The 23,697-nt window shown below is 43.4% G+C and overlaps 1 protein-coding gene across 2 annotated transcripts in view; it reads right to left on the reverse strand.

The window, feature by feature from the left end:
• thada (THADA armadillo repeat containing) overlaps positions 1-23,697 on the reverse strand; it is a 154,561-nt gene that overhangs the window by 20,426 nt on the left and 110,438 nt on the right. For both annotated transcript variants that reach the window (XM_061745696.1, XM_061745695.1), the window contains exons 31-32: positions 8,043-8,452; positions 706-830 (exon numbers count right to left, since the gene is read on the reverse strand). In XM_061745696.1, coding sequence (XP_061601680.1) covers positions 706-830; positions 8,043-8,452 — 535 coding nt within the window. The remainder of the gene's footprint in view (positions 1-705; positions 831-8,042; positions 8,453-23,697) is intronic.

The raw sequence follows: 23,697 nt of genomic DNA on the forward strand, positions 1-23,697 counted from the left end.
CATTTCAGTGAAAGTTTTCTCTTGTTCCATTGGTAGTTTTTTTTAAAACCTTTTATTTTTGGTAAGATTGAGTTTTTATATTTGTATTTATATTTTTATGTTAATGAAATAATGCTTTATATACAGGACTGTCTCATAAAATTTGAATATTGTGATAAAGTTCTTTATTTTCTGTAATGCAATTAAAAAAACAAAAATGTCATACATTCTGGATTCATTACAAATCAACTGAAATATTGCACGCCTTTTATTATTTTAATATTGCTGATTATGGCTTACATCTTAAGATTAAGATTCCCAGAATATTCAAATTTTTTGAGATAGGATATTTGAGTTTTCTTAAGCTGTAAACCATGATCAGCAATATTGAAATAATAAAAGGTTTGCAATATTTAAGTTGATTTGTAATGAATGCAGAATGTATGACATTTTAGTTTTTGTAATTGCATTACAGAAAATCACAATATTCAAATTTTATGAGACAGTCCTGTATATATAATTGTCATATTTTTAATCATATTAGAACTCCCAAAATACAAAACAACTTGCTTGTAAAAAGTGTTTGCTTGAGCCAGTTGAAGGCAAGGTTTGGCCGCATGATCAGGACGGTGCCACCTCTGCCTCAATTAGAGCCAGGAAAAACCCTGAGATCATGACAAACGTGTCATAGCGTTGTCATGGAGACGAGAGTCGGGGGTCACTGACCTGTGGGCGGAGCTCCGGGCCACCGAAAGGAGGTGCAGCAGGACGTCCTCCCGGGACAACGTGGTCTCGCCGTCGCTCCAGCAGAGCTGGGCGCTGGCGCTGAGCTCACACATCACCCGCAGGACCTGGGGGGGGGGACAAAGAGACCGTCAGTCATCCCGCATTCACAAACCTTCAAGCAGAACTGAGGTGTGTGAGGTTCCCCCTGAACCAGGTCCTGGGGTGAGAACCAGCTCGTCTCTGGGTCAACATCCTCAGAACTGGCTCAGATAATGACCTGTATTTATCCAACAGATATTTACCCGCTGCTTTGAGTGGGATCCAGTCAAAGGATGTTTCCCCTTTTCCACCAAACCGGGCTGGTTCTGGTTCACAACTCGTTCAACTTAGAACCACCTGAGAACCGGTTTGTTTTTCCACAGCTCGGGTGCTAAGGTGATTCACGTCATTACGTCACTGCAAACGTGAGTTACGTCGCTGCGTTTGCGTGAAAGTTGCGGCAACAACTGATGGATAACAGATGATTCGCTCTGTTCTGCTGCGGCGACCGTCGAGATTCTTTACAAGCTTTTTTTTACCTGTGAATTTTATTATTGATTTACAATCTTATGGTCCCGAGGAGATCAGATCAAAACGTTGCATTGCTGAAGACCAAAATTTTAAAAATGCTTCAAAACGATGGTCCACCAATCAGCATCAACATTTCTTGTACAGTTTTTCGTCTTAAGAGGCTACTATCAGGATGCAAGTCTGTCATCCGAAGATTTATCTGTTGTTTTTGTGTTTTGCAACACATCAGCTAGCGTCATGGAGTCTGACTCAACGATTTAGAAATTACTTCATCAATGTTTACCGGCCAGGACTTGGCTCTTGATGTTTGAACCAGTCAAAGATGCATCACATGTCCCTTTTCCACCAAACTGGTTCCAGGGCTGGTTCTGGTTCACATCTCCTTCAACTTGGGAACCAGCTGAGAACCGGTTTGTTTTTCCACAGCTCGGGTGCTAAAGGGAGCCACGTCAGTTACTTCGCTGCGTTTGCGTGAAAGTTGAAGCAACAACAAGGTATCTGCTCCAACAGGACTTGGTCCACGTAGCTCCTCCGTGGAAACATCTCTAAAAGACAGACCCATGATGCTTTGCTGTAGGGCTGCACGATTCTGGACAAAATGAGAATCACGATTTTTTTGCTTAGAATTGAGATCACGATTCTCTCACGATTTTTTTCCAATATAAAATTTATTGCACTTATTACTTTAACTTTGCAACAGCTGAACAAAAATATAATAACAATAAACATCTCTTGTCTTCTTTACACAAACCTTTGAATAATTGAAACAATAATAACAATTTAACAATATTTGTTCCTCCCTGAGTTGAACACCCTTTCAGAAAGGGGACTTGTAACAGATCCTGTAGTTCTGAGGCAACAAATTATTCCTCTGGCTGCTTTTTGCTGTAACAGCTGACATTGAACATAAAAACAATAAACATCTCTCTTGTCTTTAAATAATTTTAATAGCAATAACAATTTTAACAATATTTATGTGCAATATGTGTCAGGTGATGAGAAAGGTAGATGTTTCTCCAAATGTAATCCACAATCATCAAACAAAATATAACAAACATGACAACATGATAGTTGACCATGACAGGACTACAACAACCTAGAACATAGGCCTTTTTTATGCAGCCATCTTTAAAAAAAAAAAAAAAAAAAAAAAAAAAATTTTAAATCGTCGTCATTTGGAAATGAGATTGCGTTCAAGCATGAATCGAGATCGCGATTTTTTTAACGATTAATCGTGCAGCCCTACTTTGCTGCATCCAGATTCCTTCTTATTTGAAAATGTCTCCGTCTCCCAGTCTTGCTATTGCAGTTGGTCTTAATAACTCCGCCCCCTCCGCTTAGGTAAGCGGTTCTTTCCTCTAGACCAGCAAAGAGTTGGTGCTACCTTGGAACCGGTTCTTTGTCAGTGGAAACAGAAAGCCTGGTGTTCTGCCAATTTCTGCTACCAAAAAATGCTACCTAATGGTTTTCAACCTTTGCAGAGCTACAATTTTACTGTGTTTTACTCCCTAGCCCACTTCCTTTCCCCCCCAAGTGGTCCTTGTCTCTTGCCAGGCCGTCATTGTAAATAAGAATGTTCTTAATGACCTGCCTGGTTAATTAAAGGCCGATGACTGAGGCCACGTTTACATTTAGCCGGGTATTTACAAAAACGGATATTTTCCCCTCTACGTTTTCAAAAATATCCTCGTTTACACGAACCCGCATGAAAACGCTGTTAACGTCATGCCAGCCAATCAGAATCCTGGAAAAAACATCAACAAATGACACGTGTAACTTCCAGTTAAGGCTGATTTATGGTTCTGCGTTACACCAACGCAGAACCTACGCCGTAGGCTCTGCGTCGATTTAACGCGGGACCATAATTCCGGCTTTACTTCCAAGACGGAACGAGAGTCTTTCGTTTGGAGTGACAGAAAAGTGGAGTTACTTTTAAGTGTAACTTTAGAATTTAAAACAGGTAAAATAAAAGAAAATATTGACGGTGGCCAAACTAATTGTAAACACAGGTCGCACAAATGATGCTGGTGACGTTTCTGTTGCATAATGTGACGTTCTGAGCCTAAATCTCCGTTTTCCTCCGTTTTCCTCCGTTTACAAGCAAACGTGAAAACTGAGTTTTTGAAAATCTCCACTTTGGCCGGAGTTTTCAGAAATGATCGTTTTTGGGGGCTTTGAGCTCCGTATTCGTGTAAACGAACGGCCAAAACGCATGAAAACGCCTCTGTTTTTGCTCCGTGTAAACGGGGCCTGAATGATAAAATAAAGCGATAGAATTGTTTTTTTCTCTTTATCGTATAATGTTCACAAAGTGTGATGCAATTCATGTCATGGGTCGTGTATTTTGAAGGATCAAATGCTCAAACATTCCATAATATCAATTTTACATGGTGCAAGAAATGATTGGCATGGCAATCAAACTTTGAAAATCGACTGTGTGCATGCGCAGAACCACAAAGTAGCATTTCTTGGCAGGTAGCAAGGATTGGCAGAACACCGGTTCCAAACTCAGCACTGGCCCAGAACCAGAACCAGCCTGGAACCGGTTTGGTGGATAAAGGGCATTAGAGCGGCCTCGTAAACTGTATCCCCGTCCAGGGGGCCTTCGGGTCGGCGTAAATGCTGCCAGTGTGAAAACACTCCTGGACCTGGAAATGGGAGCTCAGTTATATTCTTAAATTTATCATGAAAGTGTGTTTCTCCTTAGTTTTTACCTCTCTTTGTTTCAACACACCCTGCTAGGATCAAGGAACACCCTCTTTGTTTTATGGGTTTGTTTCCTTGTTCCTTGATCTAGAATTAAATCTCATGAATCACTTCACTTATTTCTGTGCTGTAGCCAGTCTGGTTATCATTTCTTCTTTAAACTCGTCTCAAACACCTACCAGATGGAAACTGCAAACAAGATCTTTTTTGTCAGATCATTTCAACACCCCTGAAACGTAGCCAGATGGAGCTAAGTTATGAAGCTTGGACCGATGAGAGACAGTTGGAGTTTGGACTTCAGAGGACGACCCTAATGGGAACCATGACTCTCACAAGGAGCGATCGAGAGCTGAGATCTGAAAAATGGATACAAAGCAACCCCTCAAAGTCCTTCGGCATCAATCAGCCTAACCAACTGTCTGGGAGGAATCCTGGGTTCTCCACATGGGTCCACATCAGAGCACCGTCCCGGTGGGGAGGCACGGCGGAGGCAGCAGCATCATTCAGGCTCACTTTGCTGCCGTACAGCCGGGATCAATTACGGATCACTTAAAACGTAATGAGTTGAAGCGCCTCGCGTTCCTCCGCCGGATGAAACTGGTTCATTCCCAACGGTTCACATACTTTTCCTCGCCACTGACTTAAACCTCAAGCCGTAACTCTCTCAGACATCAGTCATCCTTATGGAGGAGTCTATTGGCGCTTTTCCACTAGTACCTACTAGGGCTAGGGATCGATTCAAATGTCAAGAATCGATTCGATTCCGATTCTTAAGATTCAGAATCGATTATCAAGATTTGATTCGATCCGATTCGATTCCGATATTGATTTGGGTTAGTGTTAATAAAACAGTTTTTTGAGCTGTTGCATGAATTATATGACTGTAGTTATGCAAAATATTACTACTAGTATTATATTGAGATTAAACAGCAAGTATTGGCAGCTAATGATGCTGTAAGGACCAATCACCTCCCAGAATGCTGATAGAACTGCTTTCAGAAACATCGTGGGTCAGAATTACCAAACAGATCCAGGGCAGCAAACAGAGACGGATGAAATCGGTTTTATTTTTTCCCACATTCCGTTTTTATTTGTTCCATTTTCGGTCTATTTTGGTTTTTAATTTTTGAGCATTTGGTTTTTAGCATTTTTTGCAAATGTAACCCCAAGACAGTATATAAAGTAATGAAATATAGACAATTTATGCAATTATAACCTAACATTTTAATGTTTTCACACCTTTAAACACATTAAAAGGCAAAAACATGGCACCAGTTATTCTGGTGTCCAACAAAACATTCCTTTTTTAAAAAAAAAAACAACCCAAACCCCCCCCCCCCCCCAAAAAAAAAAAATAAAAAAAATCGATCTTTAGACATATGAATCGATTTTAAGGAATTAATATGAGAATCGATTTAGAATTGGGAAATCGATTTTTTCAACACAGGCCTAGTACCTACTCAGCCCGGCTCGGTTTGGTTCTTTCCCACTAGGGGTCTAACGTGTACCTATTCTGCCAAAATTCTAAGCGGCTGAGTCGGGCTGTGATGTCATCACACTACAGGCCACCGATTGGTCGGGGGGTTGGAGTCAGACGTCTGAGTCAGGATGTGACATCAGAGAAAGAGACTCTGACGGATTCTTGTTAATTTTATTCAACCAGCAACGGCAGCAGAAGTCTGTTTGGTGATCCAACTCTGAGGTGCAGATGTTCATAAACCTGGTGCTGAGGAGAGAATTAAAAAGGGATCTAGACGGAGATAAGGAACGACAAGATCCACCAGGAGTTCTGTCACTTCATAGCTGCTCAGCTACCAACGCACTTTTCAGCAGCGCAGAGACAAACTAAAAACATTAAAAAGCGTCACTACTTGAAGCTTCTCTCACTCTCATTTTTTAACTTGATATGGAACACAAGCCACAGATCCAGCAGCACATATATCATCTCCTCCAGGTTCTACATCTTTAGTGTTGTTGTCTTCTTCGTTTAGATACACAATCAAATACGTCACAGCAACTTCGCTCCAACCTCCTACTTCTGCTCCAGGTGCTGAATTGTTATGGAAAAGAAACCAGGCCAAATAGAGCGGAGTGCTGTTGGAAAAGTGAGATATCTAAACATTTATGTAGCCATGGTTGCTCTGCCGAAGTCGAGAAGAACCTCAGATCTCCCAGAATTCTCGGGGGGAGCCCAGTGAGCGCTATGGCAACCGGGGCCATATTAAAAGGGACCTATTATGAAAAACACGTTTTCTCTTGCTTTAACATATATAAAGTGGTCTCTCCTCAGCCTGCCAACTCAGAGGAGGAGGAAAGCAACCAAATTCTGCAGTGTCTGTACAGCCGTCCGGATGAGCCTTCCAGTGTGATGTGAATCTACGAGTCGTTCAGATTCTGCTCCCTTTCGTTACGTAACCAAAATGTGATTTACATCGGTTGGCCTCCAATGCGTGAAACCACGCCCACAACTAACTCCGCCGGCCGGATCTTCCACCATTTTTTCGTAGCGGTGTATCGCGTCATTCAGGCAGCCAATCAGCACAGTGCCTCATTATCATAGCCCCGCCCACTCAGAATCCCTCATAGATAATGAAGTTAGAGACTGGGATGATAAAGACATGGTTTAGAGGCTGAATTTCTAATTTATTTAGCAAAAACAATCAAAAGCTTGTTTTTAAGATATTCAAGGCCTGTTTAAAATAGGTATTAGATGCCATAATAGGTCCCCTTTAAATAGTCCGCTCAGCCGCTCCGCTGTGGCCTGTTATAAAACTAATGATTTCAACTGAAAACACATTAAAGGTGACCTATTATGGCATTTAATGTATATTTTAAACAGGCCTTGAATGTTTTAAAAACAATCTAAAGCTTGTTTTTTCTACATAAATCAGAAATCCAGCCTGTGGGCCCTGTCACTAGTTTTACCGCTTCTAACCTCTTTTTCTGCGCCTCATTTTTAGGGAAGGGGGGGGTATGATAATGAGGCTCTGTGCTGATTGGCTCCCTGAATGACGTGTAGCAGGGGAGGAGAATAAACCTCGCTCCGCCAGAGCAGCCCGAGCCTGTAAATTATCACAACACTGAATTTTCACAAATGGAAACTTTATTGTTAAAAAAATAAAATATGAGTTGTATATAAATAACATTTATGCACTATTTAAGCTGGATCTACCCGGCGGATGCTGAACGCTGGCCCCGGAGCCACGCCGGGCGCCCGGGAGCAGCGCTGCTGGAGCAGCGCGCATCACCGCGGCTTTAACGGGGGAATCTGACCGGTTCCGACCGGCCGGGACCGCAGGAACCGGCCTGGACTGGTAGCAGGGACTCCCGGGGACTGACCAGCGGAATTTCAGCCGGATCTGCCCGGCAGATGCTGCGCGACGGGCGCCGCAACCCCACGGCGGGCGCACAGATCGGCTCCGGAGCGCATCCGCGGCGCATCTCCCGTTACCGGTGATCAAACCGACAGATTTCGCTGAAAATCTCGGAGAGTGAAGCTGGTCCAGCCTGGGACAGATCCCCGAGGACCCAGCTCCCAAACCACCCGGGAACCTGGATGATTTAACCCGGATCCGCGGCGCCGCGTCCGACTGGCTGACGGAACCACTGCTCCAGCAGCGGAGAGAGCTGGTTGTGGGCGTGGTTTCAGCAGCGGAGGCTGAACCTATGGAAATGAGCGCCTATGGTGACGTCACCATAGGCGCAGATTCAGAATGGCTCAAAAAAAGGTCACGTGACACTGGGGGACTCTGTAAGGCGGGGGTCAGAGACCCTGCAGAATGTCATGGTATTTTGTCTCCCCTGTGCTGGCAGGGTGAGGGGAGACCATTTTATATATGTTAAAACAAGAAAAAACGTGTTTTTCATAATAGGTCCCCTTTAAAGCATGAACTCTGATTTAATATTTATGTTTTTTGGTAAGTGATCATGGTGTAAGCGGGATAATGCCCTTCGAGGTTCGCATCAGATGGCTCACGCCCCCGCGTCATCCATATATTTCTGATAATGTACACCTCGTCGGGCATTATCCCTTGCTTAACGTACATTCAGGTGAACCTCACCTTGGCCAGACAGGGAGGGTGCGTCTCGTGGAGAGCCATGCTGGTCAGCTGATCCACGGTGGTCCGGTCCAGCCAGGCGGGCCTCCTCCTCCTCCCGTCCTCCTCCTGCTCTTCCTCCTCCCTCAGCCTCCTCAGGACGGCCTGCACGGCCTCCTCCCTCACCTCGTAGTGGGGGCAGCGCAGCAGCCGCCCCAGCAGCAGCCGGGTCGTGGCCGGCTCCACCTCCCACAGGTCCGGGAACTCCACGCCGGCGCCCAGGCCCACCCGGGCCAGGCTGAGCAGGTACTGGACGGTGCCGGGCCCAGAGACGGTACCGGAGGAGTCGGAGGAGTCGGAGGAGTCGGGGGCCATCAGCTCTGAGGCCATCAGGACGGAGAGAGTCTTCTGATGGAGAGCGCTGACCTCCGAACCTGAGGACCAAATAAGACCCATATTAGTAGGAGATTAAGGACCAGGAACCACCTCCATCAAATATTCCAGTAAGGAAGAACACTATAATTAGGGGTGTAACAATATATCGTGCCACGAAATTCCGCGCATTCGTATTTTCTGGACTATAAGCTGCACCTGTATATAAGCCGCATCCGCTCTATTTAAAAAAAAAAAAAAAGATATGCAAGCCGTAGATATTTATGTTGTTAGATTAGATATTTACTACATGTACAGAATGATTTTGAACTGTAAATGATGTACATGTTTGTACCTAAATAGATCCTTTCCTAACAGTGTCTTTTAACACGGCAGCAACTTTGCTGATTAAAATGGGACAGAACCAAGAGAAAATAACCAGTATTTATTTATCTGTTTATCTGTTTGAAATCTGCTTCTACCTACTTCTATCTGCTAAAGAAGAAGTAGCGTATTCTTCTTTGCATTTATTTTGTCTTAGTTTTGATTCTAATTCCGGTTAGAGCGCCCTGAGCGGTGGAAGAAAAATCCACAGAATAGAAACCTTTGTATAAGCCGCACGGTTGAAAACCTATGAAAAAAGTAGCGGCTTATAGTCCAGAAAATACAGTATATATACACACATACATATATATATTTTTTTTATATTTTAAAAAGTATAAACCGTACTTTTATGTTTTTTTTTTGTTTCGTTTTTTTCCCTTACTGAACCGAAAACTAACCGAACCGTGACCCCAAAACCGAGGTACGTACCGAACCGAGATCTTTGTGTTCCGTTACACCCCTAATGTATATACATACATATACAGTACGTACATATATGTGTATGTATACACACACCTACGTGCATTCATGCATACACACACACACACACACACTGTATACGTTTGAGCGGGTCAGAAACAGATAAAACAGCCACCACGAAGGTTCTGTCACATGTGAATGAAGCCGTTACTGATCCTTCACCACATGGAACAGAAAGCTGCTTCATAATTCCCAGAAGCCACTCAGACGTAACGCAGTCCACATGTCAGGGAGGCTCTGAACCCTGAGCTCAGACTCCCAGGGAGGTCATTAAACCCCCGACTCCTCCGAACTTCATTCAGACGTCCCTCCTGCTTTCACTTCATCAGCTGCATCCAACCTGAACAGAACGGAGGGATGAAGAGGGCGGATGCTAACAGCCGGGCGGCTTCTGCTGCTTTTACTATTCTGACTTTTATAGGAAAAGGCTGCGTCAGTGTCTGTTTGGAAAGTCGAGCCAACGCCGCCACCTGCGAGCGCACACACACTTATACCAAGTATAATCCAGCACGCAGCAGCAGATTAAACTCCCTGCAGCATTTTAAGAAAAACTTTGAGCTACAGAAGATGTAGTAACAGCAATTAGAATAATAATTGATTTACAGCTGGATTTTAGTTTTGAAATGATTTACTTAGGGAATATACCAACTGGGCTGGACAAATAAGATAAGTATTTACTGAAAATACTGTTAGAAAGCAGTAAAAAGAGTGTCCAACAATTTCAGAATGGATAGAAATAGTTAACCCTTGTGCTGTCTTCGGGTCAAGGAAGGAGGAAGAGAAGAAGGGAGGAAAGAAGGAAGGAAGGAAGAATAAAAAGAAGGAAAGAAAGAAGGAAGGGAGAAAATAAGGAAGGAAGGAAGGAGGAAAACAAGGAAAGAACGAAGGAAGGAAGGGAGAAAAGAAGGAAGGAAGGAAGGAAGGGAGAAAAGAGGAAGGGAAGAAGGAAGGAGCAGGAGGAAAGAAGGAAGGAAGGGAAAAAAGAAGAAAGAAAGAAAGAAAGAAAGAAAGAAAGAAAGAAAGAAAGAAAGAAAGAAAGAAAGAAAGAAAGAAATGAAGGAAGGGAAGAAGGAAGGAGAGAGCAGGAGGAAAGAAGGAAGGAAGGGAAACAAGAAGGAAGGAAGGAAGGAAGGAAGGAAGGAAGGAAGGAAGGAAGGAAGGAAGGAAGGAAGGAAGGAAGGAAGGAAGGAAGGAAGGAAGGAAGGAAGGAAGGAAGGAAGGAAGGAAGGAAGGAAGGAAGGAAGGAAGGATGGAAGGAAGGAAGGAACAGGAGAATTAGGTCATTTTGACCCAAAGACAGTACAAGGGTTGAAGAAATCCACAATATGGAACAACTAACGTTCTCCCTCAGACATTAATCAGCGAAGGGAATCAAGTACTGGAGGAAATGGAGACATTACTTGGATTTGGGTTGTTATAAGGATGTCTGTTTACTGTCTGAGGATATATGGAAGAACATGATGTAAATGCTACATGAGCAAGGGATTATCATAGAAAGACTGTTATGGACGCGAAAGGAACCAGAACCAAATCCACTACTCCGATCCGCCCGTACTAGATTTTGATTTGATGATTTTATTTCGAACATGCATGATAAAAAAGCGTACAAAAAAGTAAAAAAACAGAATACAAATATATATGTACAGCACTTCATATAATAATAGTTCACGGATCCACCAACATGCTCGAAACGGAGTAGGAATGAAGTAAACACTTATCGAGTCCTACCCCTGAATCTTACATACATTCTTACATCTAACATTCTTATATATAACAAGACGAGTTTCAATAACTGTTCAATACAGTGATATAATACTCATTTATATGTGTATATATAAATATAGTCAAAATCAAAGCAAATCAAGGCAAACAAAAGAAGAAAAAAAACAAACGCCCAGCATTTAGTTGTGCTACTATGTATGTACATGTATGTAATAATAGAAGTAGATGACCCTATCTGCTGTGTTTGTTTATATGTACTGTATTTGTTATTTTTACTGGTACGACGTGAATATTATGTAAAAAAAAAAAAGTAAAAAAAAAAGTAAAAAAAAAAAAAGTATAATCCAGCACGGCGGCTGCTCAGGAACTCCCCCCACATGAACCCGGCTCCGACACTCGTCTACTTTCAAACGCACAAACAGGGGCAGCTTATGAGAGTCGGTGCAACTCTATCTGCTCCTGCAGCGCCGCTTAAAAAGAGCGGGAAGTGCCGCATTCCTGCAGAGACGGGCCGAGTTACCGTGGAGACGGACCGGGTTACCAGGGAACCTGATCCTCAAAGCGGGGCCGGGGCCAAATAAGCATGGCCTGATGGTTATAATGGGGGGGGAAGCACGCAATAATGATGATGAAGGGAGGAAAAAGAGGAAGATGAGTGAAAGAGAGAGGGAGCGTGTCAAAGCTGAAGCAGCTGTCCGTCACGGCGGGAGTCAGAAACGCTCTCGAGACGGAAACACGTTGCAAACTAAAACCAACGGACGACACGTGATTAGAGACCGGGGAGGACAGAAGAAGAAGACAAAGTCAGATGGAAACTAAAAAACAACAAAAATTCTAAAATCAGCTTACAGCTCCACTCTAAATAAAGCCAATCTCTAAGCTATACAACGCTCTATTCTACGCTAAAAAGGATAACACAATGGCCACGGTTATATGATGTTTTTTTTAATTCGGAATTCATTATTTCGAATTAAATAATTCAGAATTAAACTATTTTCCTTCAAGTTTATATGAAAATATTAATTCCGAATTGAGGTTTACATGGAAAACACGTTTGATCAGCTTTATCCAATTCCTCTTAAGGTCTGGGGGTTGGGAAGGTTCTGATTGGATAAGGGGCGGACCGGAAGTTACGTCTACCGGAAGAAAAACAAACTCAACATTGAAAAGCTCACAATTTTTATGTTTCCTGCCATCTTTTTTAAAAATTATTTCCAGGTCCTCCAAGCTATTTATTAATAATATAAGCGTCATGGAGACAGACGGGCGAAGGAACGAGCAGCGCAGAAAGACCGGAATTAATTTAAAGGGAATGAGTGTATACATGATCGGGGAATTATTCTATTCGGATTTAAAATCAGAATAAACTAGCCACTTACTTCGGATTTAAGTTTAATTCGGAATTAAAGAGGAATTAAAGTTCCCATGTAAATGCACTCAATGTCTTTTCTGTAATGGCGCTTTTCCACCCACCCCCGTTTTGCGCTTTTCACTACGGGTGGAGGCGTGCCGAGTAGATACTTTTTCTGTATCTATTCTGCCGAGGTTCTAAGCGGCTGAGTCGGGCTGTGATGTCATCACACTACAGGCCACCAATTGGTCGGGGGGCGTCAAGACGTTTGAATCAGGAAGCGTGAGTCAGCACAAGAGCGACTCGCGGCTTCCTCATTTTATCCGACCAGCAATGGCAGCGCAAAAGTCTGTTTGGTGATCCAACTCTGCAGATGTTCATAAACCTGGTGGCTGAGGAGAGAATTAAAAAGGGATCTAGACGGGCGATAAGGAACGACCAGATCCACCAGGAGCTCTGTCTCTTCATAACTGCTCACGGCTCTCAGTTGATTTCTCAGCAGCGCCGACACAAACAAGATTTTGTGTCGCCGCTTGCACCTTCTTTCACTCTCATTTTTCAACTTGATATGGAACACAAGCCACAGACCCAGCAGCACATCTATCATCTCCTCCAGGTTCTACATCTTTAGTGTTGTTGTCTTCTCCGTTTAGATCACACAATCAAATACGTCACAGCAGCTTCGCTCCAACCTCCTACTTTTTATCTGGGTGTTTAAAAACAAACAAGGAGGAGGCGAGTCGAGTCGCGCTGAGTAGGTACTAGTTTAAAAGCGCCATAAATGTTGACTGCCTTTTCCATGCAAAATTTAAAAAAACAACAAAAGCATAATTAGTGAGGATGTAAAGCTGTTTTTTATGACCCGAGAGGTGGAGGAGGGAGGGGCGGCCCAGGTTCCTGCGAGCGCCGGTCTCCACGTCTGATCATAAACAGCCATTGTTCCCCCACAGCTGGGTCCGTTCACATCTGTGTGTTCAGGTGCGAACCTGCAGCCGCCGCCGCACCGCAACCCAAATAAACCGAGCCGTGAACATTACTGGATGTTACAGGACGCCTGGCGAAGCAGGTCCGGGCTAAACGCAGGTCTCAGCAGCAGGTTGACACGATGCTGGAGAGAAACGCTGCTTTCACACCCTGTGCATTCTGGGTGTCTGGGTAGTGAGGAAGCATCATCTTCCAGGGAGTCGTCAATGGCTGTGATCAGGTATCACTTTAACATCTGGTGAAATCTAAAACAGAGAGAGCTTCGGTTTTCTAAGGAGCACAGATGTTGGAGCTTGGCGCTAGAGATACAGAGCTGTGTGGCCTCGTGAGTCCAGAGTCCAGATTTATTAATCGAAGAGTGATGGATTAGTGCCTCCATTAACAGTCCGTTCTCTAGGATCTGGGGTTACTTCGTTGTTAGCTCGGGTTATAGATTTATACGATGGTCTTTTAAAAATGCTATTTTTTATGTAAATTCCTCTTGTGAATTGTTGGCATACCATAAAACGGTTTACGTTATTCATTCACGATAATTTCCCGTAAAACACCAAATAAAGGCCTGGGTGTTTATTTGGTGTTTTACGGAATTTATTCATGATAACTTGCCGTAAAAAAACACCATATAAAAAGGTCTGGGCATTTATTTTGCGTTATTAGGTATTTATTCACGATAATTTACCGTAAAAAAAACAAATAAAGGCCGGTCTTCGATCTAGCCAGCTAGCGCTAGCCGCAAACAGCTTCTCATTGTTAGCTATGGTCTGATACAACTCTTCTCCCGTCTCTTGTATAATCTTCCGAACTCACGCCGGTGTATGGCACGCTGGTTAAGTATCCAAGCTAAGGGAAGAGAGAGAGGCAAAAAAAGGAGGGAAAAGAGATGAGCGAAGAGCTAGAGGCTACGAGCTCACCTCTTTCTTTCTCTTTACAAGCCGCTCAACTTCATAATGCGTCATGAGGGAGGTCCCTCTAGAATTAAATAAATAGTCACACTTTTCAGTTTGTTTAAGGTTATTTGTTTGTATTTAGGTAGGCTACATCTGCATACGGTAGAATATATTTTTGGCCACCAGGGAAAAACAATGTTTGACCCGGCTTTTATTTATGTTTAATAAGAAAAATATTTTGCTACACAGGGTGGATAATTGGGACTCGGCCATTATTTGACGTTTTACAGTAGGTAACCTGCTGAAAGCCGTGGGGCTGCTTCTGGTCCTTATGGATAACCCACAAACAAGAAGAAGGAGAACTTTTGGTTTAATTTCATTTTAAAATGCTTCCAATACAATTGATATCCTACTAGAAGTAGAAACTACGACAAATTGATCTGCTCGAAGACGGGAGCAGATCCTGGAACCTGAGGCCTCAAACATCTGACCACCATCACACAGAAATCTTTAGTGTGTTAAAAAACTGCATATAAATTCCTCTACAGCCTCCGATTTCATGCAGCAGCATGTCGAGTCAACTATTGGAAAATCTGTGTTGCATTGTTTCCTTTAGCATCTCTTTTTGTTTTATTATTCTTTTTTTTTTTTTTGAACTTTTTTTAACATTTTACTAACCTTACTTTTATTTTCTCTGCACTTTATCTATATAAGGACTGGCACCTTCGATAAAGCACCATTAGGCCTACAGCGAGTATGAAGATGCCAATAAAGAAGCTCACGAAGCTGCTTCCATGGCTGGAGCATTGGGGGGTTGGGGGGGGTGTCTACACTTTTGCATCGGATAACTGCACAAAGCGGTTACTTGACTTCCCAGAATCATCGGCGCGGCTTATATTTAGCGCTGCGGCCGCATTAATCACACTGAGATTCTGTTTTCGCCTGACCGAGAAGAGGAAGGTCGGAGGAGGAACTGGGAACCATCACGGCTCTCCGGAGCAGGAACACCCAGACACTCTCAGCCCCCCGGTATTAGAGACGTCCAGCCGTGAGAGACCTGAGGAGACGCAGAGTACAGGGAAGCCAAACATGTAGCACGGCCTGCGATTCTGCTGACATGAAACCGGAGATCTGAAAGAGGCCGCCGTCGCGCGGCGGCGGCGGCGTTCCCGCGGAGACGCCTGAACCAAAACACGAGAGCTGAACTCCTGGCACTCCACAAGAAACAACCAACACGCAGGTTACATAAGGGGGGAAATGAAACTATTTCCCATAAAGCAACAGTGTTTTACTCCACTAGAGTGATGGTCTGAGCTGCGGAGGTCAAACATCTGGACCAGAGGGAACCAAAACATCTGGTCTGGATAAAACTGAGCCGGTGTTTGGGTTGGTAGCATCGCCAGCCCAGTCTGGATTAAGTCTATATTTGTGTAAAAGTCAAATAAAAACTACCCCACCCTAATTTAAATATGAAAATAAATGTAAAATAATAGATTTATTCATCTATTATTATTATTAAGAATATATGCTCTGATATTTTTATGAAACGAATCTTTCATATGTTTTAAATTACATAATACGATAAAAGAAAACATCACACGTTCACGTTGCTACGGCGACTCTCTTCTTGTTTGTTTAAATGTGCTATACAAATAAAGATTGATTGATTGAATCACATGACCGGTTTACGTTTTTGAAATTGTGTCTTTTGTGGTACAAGTTGTGTGGCATCTTATTTTGATGCCTGATTTTCTTCTGAAAATCCAAAAACCGTGAACCATTTCCTGCATCTTAATGTAAAAAGTGTAAATTTGCTAAATTTGTGTGAAATTCGTGTGTGAAATTCACCATTTATGTTTTCGATCTAAGCTATAGAAATATTTGTTATAGAAGTTTTTCCGACTCATGTTTTTGTGTTATTTTAGGTCCAATGTGTTAATAAACTTATAAAAAAGGAAGGAATAAGTGTAAATTCACACAGGTGAGGTTGTTCTGAAAACAAGACAAGGTTGACAGTTTTTAAAAGTATTTAAGGTGAAATATGGAGCTAAATTCAAAAGTAGTAAAAAACTGTCCATTTGTCTGTGGAGTCCATACTTTAAAAGATCTTTATGGAGATGAAGGTCTGCATACATTTCTTGACATCAAACAGCAATATAATCTACCTGGCACTTGTTTCTTCTTTTATCTGAGACTGAGATCCTCGATGAAAACGTATGGAGTTCCCTGGGACAGAAAACTGGACTCACTGCCTTTCCACTTGGTGGAAACACCACATCATCTACCAACATGTCACTGGTTTCATCTGTTTATGGACATTTTACATGTGGATCTTTCAGTGGCATGAATTCATGGTGCGGGAATTAAAAATATGGAGACATGCCATTGAAAAACTGAAAGAACTGAACATTTATCAATTATTATTATTATTGTTATTTATTTTTTGTTTTTCTTTTCTTGTCTTGCTTGTTTTGTCCTGTAATTGTTGTCTTGTTGGATGGCTACAGGGTGGGTGGGGGGACGGGTGATTTAAAGGTGCTATACATTGCGTCCATAACTGTTCAATTTAATTGTATGCATCAACAAAATAAACAGTTGATCACACAAAAAAAGTAGTAAAAAACAGCAACGCTCCAACATCCACGAGGGAGGAATTTCCCGAGCGAACGAAAGCTCCACCGCGACACTGAAAAGGAGAGTGTCTTTATTAGCGCCGCCGCAACCCACTAAGAGCCGCGGCTCGTTGCTGCAGCGCACAGCTGGATTTCCCATCAGCCTCCACCGTCACAACCCAAACTGTGAAAAACAACCCCTGACACCACGTGTGTGTGTGTGTGTGTGTGTGTGTGTGTGTGTGTGTGTGTGTGTCTACATATTGCTACGCTGCTCTGAAAGTGGTGACATGAAGCTCGCCAGAAGCTGAGTCATGAAACCCTCCAGTGTTTACGTCGTAGCAGGGCAGTGATCTGGTCCGAGGCCCCTCTCGTCTAAACATTTGCAAAGCAGATTTTTTAAAGCCTAAATGTTTCAGTGACTACGTTTCCATGCAGTCAATAACCCTTTTATAACCAGAATATTAGCAATAACCCGGTTGCGCACGGCCATGTAAACACCAATAACCCCTTTGAATAACCGGAATTTGCTCATATTCCGGTTTTTAAAAACCTGAATATGAGCCCTGGGTTCCTCCTTTTCCAACCCGAATATTTGGTCTTGTATATCCTAACAGGATTTCCCCATCAAAAGGAACAGGAATTTGTTTTCTGCGCATGTTCTTTTCGCAAGGAATCTTGGTCTTTTGAGTCCAGGAAGTTCTTATAAACATGGAGAAACACAAGACCAGGAGGAGACTAATCACTTCATAAATGTAATGAAAGATATGAACATTTCTGCATTTGTGGACGGTAGAAAGTACTGGGATAGTGAGATTTACAAAAGGTGAGCGAAAAGTTGCGCGAAGCAGGATTTGTACGAACGCCAGACCAGATCAGGCACCGCTGGAAGATGCTGAAAAAGGCGAACTACAGGGCAGAGAAACAAAACGGTACCAGCGGGTCCGATTATCCGCCGTGCTGCTGTTATTGTTGTTGTTTAGGATTTGGATACAGGAAGAAGAAGCGGAAATGACGGGAATTGCATCATGATATTCTCCGTGCGTCGCTGGTTTGATCCAGATATCGCAACCAACCAACGGCAGGACTTGGAGCTCTCCAGTCTCCCGACGGCTCTGGTTGAACGGCCCGACAAACCATCTCCGATCGCACTGTTTTCTTTACCGAGATCACAAGAAAAGCAGAGCAGTGATCTCCTCTCCATCCCATGTTTCTGTCTTGTTTATTTATCTTTACTCCACCAACTCGAAATATTGAATCACTTTTCTAAGCGAATGGGGCTAACGCAGTTCAAACAGCAGGTGTATCCGCCCCTTTAATCTGATTGGTTTACGAGTAAATCGTCCCCCACGTGGGGTGAGCTTTTATGATTGGCTGAAACAAAGGAAGACATCTGATTGGTTGCAGATCCTTCCGTGTTGAAAAAAACGTATTTGTGGATCAGGTCACGTCAGGAGAGTGTCAAAAGTCACACGCAAATCCAGCGCAGCTCACAGACAAAAAAACATTTGTAAATCAGGTTATATTTGTGTGTGCATCAAAAATACATTTGTATATCTTGTCCTACGCACGTGTGAATTGTTCTGTACATGTTCTGTGCATTTGTGAAATTTGTCCTGTGCATTTGTGAAACGGTGTGTGCATTTGCGAATTATGAGACTGTTCTAGCTCCATACCAGAGGGCCGCGGACCACCGGTTGACCCTGAATCCCTGGTCTAGAGGAAAGAACCGCTTACATAAGCGGAGGGGGCGGAGTTATTAAGACCAACGACAATAGCAAGACTGGGAGACGGAGACATTTTCAGATAAGAATGAATCTGGATGCAGCAAAGCATCATGGGTCTGAGGAGGAGACAACCTGTCTTTTAGAGATGTGTCCACGGAGGAGCTACGTGGACCAAGTCCTATTAGAGCAGATACCTGGTTGTTGCTGCAACTTTCGCAGCGACGTAACTGGCGTTTGCAGCGACGTAATGACGTGGCTCCCCTTAGCACCGAGCTGTGGAAAAACAAACCGGTTCTCAGCTGGTTCCAAGTTGAACAAGTTGTGAACCAGAACCAGCTCTGGAACCAGTTTGATGGAAAAGGACATGTGATGCATCTTTGACTGGTTCACACATCAAGAGCCAAGTCCTGGCCGGTAAACATTGATGAAGTAATTTCCCAAATCGTTGAGTCAGACTCCATGACGCTAGTTGATGTGTTGCAAAACACAAAAACAAGAGATAAATCTTCGGTGGACAGACTTGCATCCTGATAGTAGCCTCTTAAGACGAAAAACTGTACAGAAATGTTGATGCTGATTGGTGGACCATCGTTTTGAAGCATTTTTTTTAAAATTTTGGTCTTCAGCAATGCAACGTTTTGATCTGATCTCCTCAGATGGACCATGAGATTGTAAATCAATAATAATCTTCACAGGTAGAAAAGCTTGTAAAGAATCTCGACGGTCCCCGCAGCAGAACAGAGTGAATCATCTGTTATCCATCATCTGATCATCATCATCTGTTCGCCCACTAATGGAAACGCGTTTTAACTTCCAGTAAACTTGGTTGCGCTTAAAAACATTTGTGTGATTTTACCCCCAACTCTCCTCCCTCAAACCAGACCTTGCAGCTTACTTTACTGGCACGGCTAGAAAGCAGAGAACCGGTAGGCTGGCAGAGGTGCAGATGAAGAAATGGATGGAGGGGGAGTTGTTTAATGAGTCTGTGCGGATCAAAGGGCCGGGACATAAAGACCCGGGTTCGGAGCCCAGAAGAGCTGGATGCTACAAGCTAAGTTCCCGCTTATTGCAGGGTTCCAGTTAAAGAGAGAAAAGTGGAACGTTGTGTTTCTGTAAAAGGTATCAGTTTATGGAACAATCTGGATACAGAAGCCAAAGAATGCAAATCAAACATTACATTTAAAAGAATAATAAAAGCCAGTTTGATGAAGAAATATCATGATAATTGTTAAGTTAGGTGGGTTTTCTATTTTTCCTCTCTCTTTTTAGTATCATTGTAACATTTTTTTTCTTTGAATCAAAAAAGAATACAACAATCTGTGTTTGATGACAGCTACTGTATTTTGTGTTATTTCATAACTTTGTTGTAGTTTTTTTTTTTTAATTACGTTTATTGGAAAGTGGTTTTTTTTAATGCGTAATTTGTTTTTTTATTATTACATTAATTGAAATTTGATTTCTTAGGAAAAAGGGACAGATAAAATAAGCTTAGTCTTCTTTCTGTTCCCTTTCATTCAAGGAAAGAGATTTGTTGTATTTATATTGTACTGCTTTGTTTTTCTTTTAATGAATGAAATAAAGAATAAAATAAAAAAATAAAAAAAATAAAAAAAGAGGGAATTTTTCTACTGAAGAGTATTAGGGCCATGCAGGAGAAAAAATATTTGAGGGGAAGATTTTTTTTTTATTGTGCAATTTGAGAAAAAAATCAAAATGTCGAGAAAAAAGTTGAAATGTCCGAGATTAATGTTGAAATACAATTTCAAGAATAAAGTTGAAATATTGAGAATAAAGTCGAAATTTCAAGAATAAAGTTGAAATACATTTCGACTTTTCTCTCGAAATTGTACTTCAACATTAATCTTGACATTTCGACTTTTTTCTCGACATTTCGACTTTTTTCTCAAAGTGCATAATGAAAAAAAAAATCTTCCTTTTCTAAAATATTTTTATTTTTCTCCTGCATGGCTCTAATCCTCTTCCGTATTGTTCAACTCCTTCAGCTACGTGAAAGTTGAAGCTCCTTCCACACGATCCTCACCAGATCCCAGATTACTGATTGATCTGAGAAGTTTAATGAGGCATCAGGAGGAAGAGACGGGGGATTAGGAGATGGGGGGGGGGGGTCACGTCCAGGACCGGCTCTAATAATAGCGGCTCAGACGAAGGCCGGAGGCTGGTGTTTGGTTATGTAAGGAGCAGATCCAAGTCAGGCCTCCGTCTACATGCTTGTTGGGAGAATTCCTCAGTGTTTCCAGAGCCGGGCGAGCATGTGTTCAGCACATGCCCCTCCTCGTACAGCACTACAGCAGAAAGTGGGTCATCGGCACAATCCCACCATCTGTCAAGCGCTACGCTCGCCTTTGGTTTCACATTCCTGCACCGCCGAGCCGCATTTACTCAGCATGGGGGGGCGAGTGGGGGGGCGATGGTTCTTCTCTGAACTACTGAGACGTCAAGCCAACTCCTGTCAACCATAAATCTCTGCAACGCGGGGCGGCGGTGGAGCTGCTGAAGTAAAAGTATTCACCATGGATGGATGGATGGATGATGAATGGATGGATGGATGGATGGATGGATGGATGGATGGATGCAAGGATGGATGGATGATGGATGATGGATGGATGGATGATGGATGGATGGACGGATGGATGAATGGATGATGGATGGATGATGGATGGATGGATGAATGGATGATGGATGGATGGATGAATGGATGATGGATGGACGGACGGATGATGGATGGATGATGGATGGATGATGCATGGATGGATGATGGATGGATGGACGGACGGATGGATGAATGGATGATGGATGGATGATGGATGGATGGACGGATGGATGAATGGATGATGGATGGATGGATGATGGATGGATGATGCATGGATGGATGGATGGATGGATGAATGGATGATGGATGGACGGACGGATGATGGATGGATGATGGATAGATGGATGGACAGATGGATGATGCATGGATGGATGGATGGATGGATGGATGGACGGATGGATGATGCATGGATGGATGGATGGATGGATGATGGATGATGGATGGATGGACGGATGATGGATGGATGGATGCATGGATGGATGGATGGATGGATGATGAATGGATGGATGATGGATGGATGATGAATGGATGGATGATGAATGGATGGATGATGAATGGATGGATGATGGATGGATGGATGGATGCAAGGATGGATGGATGATGGATGGATGGATGGATGGACGGACGATGGATGGATGAATGGATGATGGATGGATGGATGATGGATGGATGGATGATGGATGGATGGATGATGGATGGATGATGAATGGATGGACGGACGGATGGATGAATGGATGGATGAATGGATGATGGATGGATGGACTGATGGATGGATGGATGGATGGATGATGGTTGGATGGACGGACGGATGGATGAATGGATGATGGATGGATGGATGGATGAATGGATGATGGATGGATGATGAATGGATGGACGGACGGATGGATGAATGGATGGATGGATGAATGGATGATGGATGGATGGATGATGGATGGACTGATGGATGGATGGATGGATGATGGTTGGATGGACGGACGGATGGATGAATGGATGATGGATGGATGAATGGATGATGGATGGATGAATGGATGATGGTTGGATGGACGGACGGATGGATGATGGATGGATGAATGGATGGATGGACGGACGGATGGATGAATGGATGATGGATGGATGGATGATGGATGGATGATGGATGGATGAATGGATGATGGTTGGATGGACGGACGGATGGATGAATGGATGATGGATGGATGATGCATGGATGGATGGATGGATGAATGGATGGACGGACGGATGATGGATGGATGAATGGATGATGGATGGATGGACGGACGGATGGATGAATGGATGATGGATGGATGGATGATGGATGGATGATGGATGGATGAATGGATGGATGAATGGATGATGGATGGACGGACGGATGATGGATGGATGATGGATAGATGGATGGACAGATGGATGATGCATGGATGGATGGATGGATGGATGGACGGATGGATGGACGGACGGATGATGCATGGATGGATGGATGGATGGATGGATGATGGATGGACGGATGATGGATGGATGGATGCATGGATGGATGGATGGATGATGAATGGATGATGGATGGATGATGAATGGATGGATGGATGAATGGATGATGGTTGGATGGACGGACGGATGGATGAATGGATGATGGATGGATGAATGGATGATGGATGGATGAATGGATGATGGTTGGATGGACGGACGGATGGATGATGGATGGATGATGGATGGATGGACGGACGGATGGATGAATGGATGATGGATGGATGGATGATGGATGGATGATGGATGGATGGATGAATGGATGGATGATGGTTGGATGGACGGACGGATGAATGGATGATGGATGGATGATGCATGGATGGATGGATGGATGAATGGATGGACGGACGGATGGATGATGGATGGATGAATGGATGATGGATGGATGGACGGACGGATGGATGAATGGATGATGGATGGATGGATGATGGATGGATGATGGATGGATGGATGAATGGATGGATGAATGGATGATGGATGGACGGACGGATGATGGAGGGATGGATGGACAGATGGATGATGCATGGATGGATGGATGGATGGATGGACGGATGGATGGATGGACGGACGGATGATGCATGGATGGATGGATGGATGGACGGATGATGGATGGATGGATGCATGGATGGATGGATGGATGGATGATGAATGGATGGATGATGAATGGATGGATGATGGATGGATGATGAATGGATGGATGATGAATGGATGGATGATGGATGGATGGATGCAAGGATGGATGGATGATGGATGGATGGACGGACGATGGATGGATGAATGGATGATGGATGGATGGATGGATGGACGGACGATGGATGGATGAATGGATGATGGATGGATGGATGATGGATGGATGATGGATGGATGATGAATGGATGGACGGACGGATGGATGAATGGATGGATGAATGGATGGATGGACTGATGGATGGATGATGGTTGGATGGACGGACGGATGGATGAATGGATGATGGATGGATGGATGAATGGATGATGGATGGATGATGAATGGATGGACGGACGGATGGATGA

This window comes from Cololabis saira, chromosome 17 (assembly GCF_033807715.1).
Source record: "Cololabis saira isolate AMF1-May2022 chromosome 17, fColSai1.1, whole genome shotgun sequence".
NCBI lineage: Eukaryota > Metazoa > Chordata > Actinopteri > Beloniformes > Belonidae > Cololabis > Cololabis saira.